This window comes from Cervus elaphus, chromosome 1 (assembly GCF_910594005.1).
Source record: "Cervus elaphus chromosome 1, mCerEla1.1, whole genome shotgun sequence".
NCBI lineage: Eukaryota > Metazoa > Chordata > Mammalia > Artiodactyla > Cervidae > Cervus > Cervus elaphus.
Window position 1 is genome coordinate 91,885,255 of NC_057815.1, and position 10,193 is coordinate 91,895,447.

Genomic DNA, 10,193 nt, shown 5'->3' on the forward strand with positions numbered 1-10,193 from the left:
TTCCACAGTTTGTTGTGATCCACAAAGTGAAAGCCTTTGGCATAGTCAATAAAGCAGAAATAGATGTTTTTCTGGAACTCTGTTGCTTTTCTGATGATCCAAGAGATGTTAGCAATTTGAGCTCTGGTTCCGCTGCCTTTCTAAAACCAACTTGAACATCTGGAAGTTCACAGTTCTCATATTGTTGAAGGCTGGCTTGGAGAATTTTGAGCATTACTTTACTAGCATGTGAGATGAGTTCAATTGTGCAGTAACTTGAGCATTCTTTGGCATTGCCTTTCTTTGGGGTTGGAATGAAACTGACCTTTTCCAGTCCTGTGGCCCCTGCTGAGTTTTCCAAATTTGCTGGCATATTGAGTGCAACACTTTCACAGCATCATCTTTTAGGATTTGAAATAGCTCAACTGGAATTCCATCATGTCCACTATCTTTGTTTGTAGTGATGCTTCCTAAGGTCCACTTAACTTCACATTTCAGGATGTCTGGCTCTAGGTGAGTGATCACACCATCGTGATTATCTGGGCCATGAAGATCTTTTTTGTACAGTTCTTCTGTGTATTCTTGCCACCTCTTCTTAATATCTTATGCTTCTGTTAGGCCCATACAATTTCTGTCCTTTATTGAGCCCATCTTTGCATGAAATATTCCCTTGGTACCTCTAATATTCTTGAAGAGATTTCTAGTCTTCCCCATTGTAGTTTTTTCCTCTATTTCTTTGCGTTGATCACTGAAGAAAGCTTTCTTATCTCTGCTTGCTATTCTTTGGAGCTCTGCATTCAAATGGGAATATCTTTCTTTTTCTCCTTTGCCTTTTGCTTCTCTTCTTTTCACAGCTATTTGTAAGGCCTCCTCAGACAGCCATTTTGCTTTTTGCATTTCTTTTTCTTGGGGATGGTCTTGCTCCCTGTCTCCTGTGTAGCGTCACGAATTTCTATCTATAGTTCTTCAGGCACTCTGTCTATCAGATGTGCTCTTTTAAATCTATTTCTCACTTCCCCTGTATAATCATAAGGGATTTGATTTAAGTCATACCTGAATGGTGTAGTAGTTTTCTCTACTTTCTTCAATTTAAGTCTGTATTTGGCAGTAATGAGTTCTTGATGTGAGCCACAGTCCCAGTCTTGTTTTTGCTGACTGTATAGAGCTTCACCATCTTTGGCTGCAAAGAATAAATCAGTCTAATTTTGGTATGGACCATCTGGTGATGTCCATATGTAGAGTCTCTTCTTGTATTGTTGGAAGAAGGTGTTTGCTGCGACCAGTGTGTTCTCTTGAAGGATGCCTAGTATGCATCTCTTGTGACAAGATGAATGTCCTGGGGCAATGTTTATGTGAATAGACATTATCTGTTTTCTGTAACACCTTGAAAGATTCTTCATTGCTTAGAGTAAGAATTTTTTACCTAATGTTGAAATGTTTTGAAGTTTGAGTCCAATCCTATTTTTCTTATTTTTGAAATTTTCATATATATAGTGTGTACTAATTTTGTCTTTCAAAGATGTTGTCCAAATTTTAGTACTCCACTGCTATATAGATACCATCAGTCCACCTTATTTTTATTTACCTATACCTTAACCACCTTCTGAGATTGTTTATGTCCAAGAGACTATTTCCAAAACTTAAGTTACAATGATCCCACTCTTCTAGTTTACCTCACGAAACAGTTTTGGGTCCCTAGTGCTGCTGTGGACCCAGACTCCCCTTCTGATTGTAGTCTCTCTGAAGCAGGACTTTATCTTGCATTCTCAAACTGCACAATGTCAAAGGCCGGTGATAATTATGTGATAGTTGAAGGTTCAGAATTGGAATTTCAAAGGGGACAGGTGGTTCCAAATGGAGATGTAGTTTTAATTTGTGCAAGTACCTTTGATTCAAAGTCCCAAAATTATTTTCTTATAAAATAACTTTAATTTCTTCTCTATAGGCCTCATCTCCTGAGCTTCCAATTCCTTGTGGGAGCTATTGCTAATTTATATAACAGCTCTTTAGAAAATGCTCTGCTGAAGGTTGTACAGAATTGAGTCAATGAATTCATTAAAGTACTGTTAAGAAGGTCCAAGTTTCAAGATGGTATCAGTAAATTATCTATCCTCCTAGTCAACATGAAGAAGCTGGGAGAAAAATGGCATGTCTACATTTGTAGAGTAATTCATTTTCATATGAGGGAATGTTAATTTCATAATTCATTTTGACATAACTAAATAGTTTTCATCATGTCTGTTTTAATTTATTTCTTTTTAATTGGAGGATAGTTGCTTTACAACATTCTGTTGTTTTCTGTCATATATCAACCTGAATCAGCCATAGGTATACATATGTCCCCTCCCTTTTGAACCTTCCTCCCACCCACTCTACCCCTCTAGGTTGTCACAATAGGGCTTTTTATCTTTTCTTTTCTTTTTTTTTTTAAATGAAATTTGCCAAATTGCTATCAGGAAACCAGGCATGGAAGATGAGTTTAGAAGTGTAGGAAAGCATTATCTTTAAGCTCATTATGAGGGATAATTTGGTAGAAATAGAGTGTTTCATCTTTGTTTTTTGGTTTAAATGACCTCACTTGAATGTACACTTTGTTTGAATTTTGTATTTGGCATAGAGATGCTGAATGTGCTTTAAGACATATGGTCTCAAGAATGTTAGAATGATGAGACCTCGGTTGGTTTCTCTGGGTCTTAATGTCTTCACATTACATATACTGGAATATTATATGTCGAAAACAAACCTCTGAATCAGCTAACTTGAACTTATGCTACTCATGTCCAAAGATCATGAATTTTCTGAACTGGAATATTTTATTTGGGCAAGACTGGGAAAAATAAAGTGCTATGCATTTTGACAGTCAGAAACTGTTGTTTTCACATAATAATTTGAGTTGGTTGAGATCATAGATGAGCATATTCTAGTTGCATCTTCACAGAATTTTTTTGTGACCTTAATTTATTTTGACACTTAAAATGCTTTGTTTCCCTCTTTGAGTGAAAGCAAGCATGAGTATAAATGACCTGAAATGAGCTCTGTGTTTACAAAATACTGAATTCTTGAAACATTTCACTACTTAGGTATGATTTTTTTTGACTAATCTGAAATCCCTCCCCTCCAGGTCTTTTCTTACTGAGCTCCGTTGCCTCTGAGACCATAGGAGGTCTGTTGCTTTTATTTCATTAATTTCCTGTTAAGCACAATCTTTTTCAAGATGTCTTATCAGGGAGCAATGGCATTCGTTTTCTGTCAACACATCTCCTGCACACACTCCACTTAATATTTCTGTGTGATTGTGTTGCTGGAATCACCATGATTATTTCCATGTCCAAGATGTGTACCTCCCTTCTTCAGTTTTTCTTTTTCTTTTTGGGTCTATACTCACTTCCCCTTCCTCTAACTTTCTATTCATTTTTTTCTAAAGCCTTTTTATTTTGAAATAAATATTCACAAGAAGCTTCAAAGATAGCACAGAGAATTCTCCTGTATGTTTCCCTCAGTTTGACCCCAGTTCACTGCTCTAGACAACACAAAACAGCAGGAAATGGACATTGGTTTGTTATGTGTGTAGTTCTGTATTGTTTTAGCACTCATGTAGATTTGTTTAACCACCAGCACAATCAGGATACAAAACTATTCCATCTCCACAAAGATCTCCTGTGTGTTATCCTTTTATAATAACGCCACCACCCTCTTCCCCAACATTCTTAATCCTAGGCAACCTCTTCTCCATCTCTAAAATTCTGCCATCTGAGTATGTTTTATAAATGGAATCATAGAGTATGTGACCTTTTGAGATTTTTTTTTTTTTTTAACAACTCCACCCTTGACACTCAGCCAGATTGTTGCATGTATCATATTTTGCTCCTCTTTATTACTGAATAGTATTCTGTGGTATGGCTATACCACAGTTTGCTCAATTGTTTTTGTTATTTCGAGTGTTTGGCCATTATGAATAATGTTTCTATGAATACAGTTGTCCAGGTTTTTCTGTCAACATCAGTTTTTATGGGGATAAATGCCTAGGTGTGTCCTTTTCCTGCGTAAAATTTTATTTTTCTCTCCCAGATTCTGATAAGTCACAATTGATTACAGCACCTATTGAATGTTTAAGAACTAGTCCCTCTTATAGGCTGAAAAGAGAATGGAGTTTGATAAAGTAATCAACATGCGCATTAATAATATGAGGAATATTGGTGTTTTGGAGAAGGCATCACAGAGTAGACACTGTCGAGGACTTTGAACTCTGTTCGAAAGCCAACTTCATTTGTCTGAGCTTGCATTCCTTCTTACACTTCAGAAGTTATCTTGTAGATGACACACTGGCTTTATTTTTTCCAGAATCTGAAGCGATTAGCAAGGAAGTTATATTTCTTACAGCCTTTATCTAGGGTGAGAGTGAGAACTATCAGCCTGAATTCATCAAATGCACATGATACCTTATCTGCGAAATGTGTCTTAAAATAATATCCTTGGTTCAAAGGCAAGGATTTTTAGAAATGTAATCTGGCACAGTTAAAGGAATTGCTTTAGATAATCTCCCAAACTACTTCTATATCTAAAAACCTATGATTCTCTTAAAAAATTTCTGTTTTAATCAAGAAGAAACTGAGGTTTAGTGACTTAAAATCATGCAAACAATAAGTGGATGGGTGACCACTCAGAGATAGAAGTCAGGAGTGTTGTCTGTCAATATACCCTGTAAATGTAAAAAAGGTAAAAGATTCATTCATTTTTAAAATGAGGAAACCCAATTATGAATTGACTCCAAAGAAAGATCTCTCTCTTTCTCATTACAGATTAGATCAGAGAAATGGATTATGGAGAATGAAACTCTGGTGATTGAGTTTGTTTCCGTGGGCTTGGCAAATCGCTTCCAGCTCCAGGTTGTTCTTTGTGTGATATTGCTCTTGGTTTCTGTTGCCACTTTTCTGGAAACTTGGGGTGATCACTCATTTGGATGGATTCTCGACTCCACAGCCACATGAACGTTTCTCTCAGCCGCTTGTCCCTTGTGGACGTCTGTTCTTCTTCTGTCATTGGTCCTAAGATGTTAACTGACATCTTTGTAGAGACAAAAGTCATCTCTTTCTTTGGTTGTGCAGCCCAGATCTGGTCTTTTGGTCAGTGTATAGTGACTGAGTGTTTCCTCTTGGCTTCCATGGCATACGACTGGCATATGGCTATCTGTAAGCCCCTATTGTACACACTCATTATGTCTCAGTGAGTCTGTGGGCAGCTGGTGGTAACTCCTTATACCGTGGGCCTTATAAGCACCATGATCCATACAACTTTCACCTTTCACCTGCCTTACTGTGGTCCAAAAATCAATCACTTCTTCTCTGACTTCCTTCCTGTTCTCTCCCTGGCATGTGCAGACATACGGGTCAATGAAGTTTTACTTTCATCTTGGCTGGAGCTCCAGGAGTACCCAATAGCCGGATTATCTTGGTCTCCTACATTTAATTGTCATCACTATCCTGAGCATCCGCTCTGCTGACGGGAGGGGGAAAGCCTTCTCCACCTGCTCTTCACACCTAACTGCTGTCTCCAACATTTATGGGACATTCTTCTTCATCTATGTACGTCCAAGTTCCAGTTTCTCCCTGGATATTAGTAAAGTGGTTTTTGTGTTCTACACAGCCCTGATTCCCATGTTGAACCCACTTCTCTATAGCCTGAGAAACAAGGAAGTAAAATAATCATTCAAAGGATGTTTGAAAGAAGAAATTTCTTACGGGTAAATAAACGGGAACACCATTTATACTACAGATTGAGAGTAATCTGTATGCAAGATGTAACCACATGGGCTGGGTATAGAGAATCTTTATTTTATGTTGAGATTTTGGGTCATTGACAAGTCATACAATGTCTTAGGTTATAATTTTCTCACTTTGTTTTTCTCATTTCTGATTCAGTAGGGATGGATTTTAGAACTTTAAACTCAAAAGAGTAGACTATTGAATCCCAAGACTTAAAAATATTCTTATTCATATGAAAAATTTTATGACTAGGATATCAGAAGTTCTTTGTTAAGTCCTGAGTAAATGTTGTAATCACAGCAGTGACTTAGTACTTTCATTTTTCTTACAGTGTGTTGAGATCTCTCATTGTCTGTAATCTCGACCTTGACCCTTTAAACATAGAATATTAAAAAATGTATTAAGGTCAAAAGTTTAAAACTTTCAGTTATAAGAGAAATATGTTCTGGGGCTGTAAAATAAAGCTTAGTTGCTATAGCTAACAATACTGTATTTTATATTTGCAAGATGCTGAGAGAAGAGATTTTAATCATTCGCATCATGAGAAATAAAATTCAGAACTCTGTTAGGTGACTGATAAGCTAATTGGGGTAATCATTTTGCAATGTAGACAAATATTGAGTCATTACGCTGTATACCTTGGACTAATACAATATTATGTTAATTATATATCAATAAACCTGAAAAAAGTGAGATATTCAGGAACTACATGACCATAACACTCTCTAATATTACCTTCATATTTGGCGTAGGTTTATTCCCAAGGCCTTTTATATCCTCTATACTCTTTAGTCATAGCAATAACTTATCGGGATTTTGCTGTTGTAATCATATGCTTTGTGCATATGAAGTACAGAATGCCTCCATATTCTTTAATAAAGTATGTAAGTGTCCTGTAAATATTGCAAAGTTGCTCAAGCTCACTAGAAATCAGCAAGATGACTGGTAAAGCTCAAATGCAGCATCAGGCTTACCTTTGTCAGTGAAACGTCTCTCAATTTTTCATGAAGAAAACCTGTGTAAATATAATAGAAATTCTTCACACATTTTGATTCTCAGTGATTTTTTTTTTTTGGTTTGTATTGGATAAATACACTAATTAAAATGATCACAATGTCAAATAAGGTATCCTGTGGAAAATTCTCCATTATAATGAACTTTAGATAAACAGTTCCAGAAATTGTGTCATCATTACACTGAAGTTTTACTCTGTAAGTAGCTAAAGAAGGAGGTAAGAAAAGGAGTCAAACAGAAAACAAATATCTTGATCCCAGAGGATTTTTAAAAGCATTTAGAGGCAGCAAGAACATTTTAATTTCCTCTTAATAAAATTCCCAAGACATGGCATACTTTAGGGACACAAATTCTCCCAGAACAAGAAAAATGATGTAACTACTTCTGAAAACCTTAATTCATGTGGGTATTTTTAAATTTTTTTTCAGAGTGGAATCTTCCTACTTCCTTGGGGAAAAAAACTAAGAATAAAACCAAGTGACTACTTGAGAGTTGGACTTCTTCTCTGTGCAAAGGCACAGGTTGGGGTGGGAAGATGCGATGCATGCTGAAAAAAGAGCACGGTTTGCACTCCAGTGTTAATTCTCTAAAGAAGAAAGGAACTCACTGACATGTAAGTTTAACTCATTTTTTAAACCTATTTCTGCTTCTCTATCTATCTTCAAAAGTTCAAGATGAGTTAAATGGATTTATGGGAAAATAAGACTAACCAACATTTAAAATAATTTATAGGTTTTCTAATGTCAAACAAACTCTTAGTTAAACCCTAATTTTCTCTCTAAAACATTTAAGCCATGTTGCTCTTTAGAACTGTATTTGATTTGCTGGCGTTTTATTCTAGCTTTTTTTATGCCAGTGTTCCTAAACTGAAAACCTGCAATTTCTTTTCTTATGGGTAATGCTATGCTTTTAAGTAATTTAAAGCTTTGTGCACTATCAATTTCTTGTTTTTTCTCACTCTAGAGGCCAAACTAACCAATGGCTGGTGAAAACTATACAAGGATCACAGAGTTTATTTTCACAGGCTTAGAGTACCATCCGCATGCGCAAGGCTTCCTCTTCTTGCTCTTCCTTCTTTTTTACCTTGTTACCATGACCGGAAACCTGGGCATGATTTTCCTCATCCGGATGGATTCCCACCTGCACACACCGATATACTTTTTTCTCAGTCACCTGTCCTTTGTGGATGTCTGCTTTTCGTCCGTGGTTGGCCCCAAGATGCTCAGAGACTTCTTCGCTGAAAGGAAAGCCATTTCTTTCCTAGGCTGTGCCTTGCAGCGGTGGTCCTTTGGGCTCTTTGTGGCCATGGAGTGCCTTCTCCTGGCATCCACAGCTTATGACCGCTACGTGGCCATCTGTACCCCACTGCTGTATTCAGTTCTCATGTCCCACAGACCCTGCATACAGCTGGTGGTTGGACCCTGCGCTGCTGGATTTCTGAACACCATGACCCACACAACAGCTGCTTTCCGACTTCCCTTCTGTGGTTCCAACATTATCAATCACTTCTTCTGTGACATGTCCCCACTTCTATCTCTGGTATGTGCTGACACACGGATCAATAAATTGCTAGTTTTCATCGTGGCTGGAGCTGTACTTGTGGTCAGCAGCCTGACTATATTAGTCTCCTATTTTCACATCCCCATCTCTATCCTGAGCATCCGCTCTGCTCGTGGGAGGCACAGAGCCTTCTCCACCTGCTCTTCCCATCTCACAGCTGTCTCCATCTCGTATGGGACTCTCTTCTTTATCTACGTGAGGCCAGGAGCAGTTTTCGCTCTGGATCTCAATCAAGTGGTGGCAGTGTTCTACACAGCAGTGATTCCCATGTTGAATCCTCTCATCTACAGCTTGAGAAATAAAGAAGTGAAAGCTGCTATATGCAGGACCATCGCCAGGAGAAAGTTTTGCCTCAAAAGTTAAATTTCCATCTAAAACAGAAAATAGATTAAAAAGTAAAGCTTCCAGACATGGCTAGACTATCTGACCATCATCCAAAGATGCTAAAAAATTTGCAGAATTTGGGGGGTGCTATCCTTCCATTCTTCTACATGATTTTTATTTTAGTACCTTTTAAAAAAGCTCCATTTCATCATGTCCCTATTAGTGATAAAAATTCCCAATCACCCAAACTCAGAGCAATTCTTTCTCCTCAAACATCTTCATTACTGAGAATATGATCAAATCTAATAAATGTTGAAGTAACCTAGTTACTAATACTCTCACACTAGTTGGACCAACAGAAATGTCCAGATGAGGTGAGATTCTTTGGAACAGCAAACATTACTCCTATCCTTACATGTAGAGTTGAAAATATCAAACAGAACATTTACTTCTCTTACATATGACTTTAAAAAGTAAATAACCCTCCATACATTATTTTTAATATCTATTACACTTATTTTCTTCTTATCTTCCAAAAATACAATATCATGATCACTGAAGATAAAAAGAAAATGCAGCTAAGCAAGTGAAGAAAAATGTTAGCCAAAAGAAAAAAAAAAAATCCAGTATTCTTATTCTTCCACCAAGTGACAAGTCCTAGCAATAGTTCCCATTTGCCTCTCTACATATACCTTTACTCTTTAGTTTTCCAACTATTACTTTAGTATTAATTTTCAGTTTTCCCTAGTTCTTTCAAATAAGGATAGCGATAGCTTATGACAGAAAGTAGAAATAAATCACAAAGAAATGAATGAAAAAAATGAGAAAACTTCTAAAAAATCAGAAACAATGTGCTGAGAAGTTATTGGTAATTAAAATGCAGAAAATTTATTTCTTATTGTCTTGTTAGTATTTTTCTGTTATACTTTCCAAATTAAAAAAATACAATAGAATGAAGATAAAAAGTATTTCAACACCTTTCTGCTCCCCTCAACCTCAGAAAAATCTAAAGAGGAATTAAACAAATTGCAATCATTTTCATAAAAGTTAAGTGGTTTTTGAAAAGTATCTATTTGGTATAAACTAAATTCTAAGAACATCTATTTTTAGCCCTGATAGCTATTGGTGATCTAAAAATGTACAATTTATCTCTAGGCTATACAGAGATCCACATATGTGTAGGGGAAACAAAACGAAAAACAGACACGCTTGAGTAGTGATGTAGGAAAGAACTAGCATGTAGAATCTAGCTCAAACCTCTGCCCAGATAAATATCTTGATAGGGTTGTTGGATAAGCAAATTATTTCTCAGGCAGTATTGATGAAAGGATAGCGTCACAATCCTTCTTCCTCACTCCAGAAGTTGTTGTATCTGCTTTGAACATTGCAGCCATACTAAGAATAGCACATTACAGGGACTGGACTGGTCATGAAGTGACTTAGGTTCAAGGGAAGTGAGGAGACTATGGAATCAACTGGATACCAAGACGTGAAGCCAGTGTACAGGCTAGGAATAATAGTGCATTCAATGAAGCTGTTGTCTCTGCAGGAATG

General features: G+C 36.8%; 1 protein-coding gene and 1 pseudogene across 1 annotated transcript; both read left to right on the top strand.

Annotated features, from left to right (window-relative positions):
* The first annotated feature begins 4,661 nt into the window (after positions 1-4,661).
* Positions 4,662-6,159, top strand: LOC122700073 (annotated as a pseudogene).
* A 583-nt stretch (positions 6,160-6,742) lies between these two features.
* LOC122699927 (olfactory receptor 1009-like) lies at positions 6,743-8,678 on the top strand. The gene is made up of 2 exons (XM_043912389.1): positions 6,743-7,368; positions 7,719-8,678. Exon 2 carries the CDS (start codon positions 7,734-7,736, stop codon positions 8,676-8,678), a length of 945 nt encoding a protein of 314 aa, XP_043768324.1. The 5' UTR covers positions 6,743-7,368; positions 7,719-7,733.
* The last annotated feature ends 1,515 nt before the right edge of the window (positions 8,679-10,193 follow it).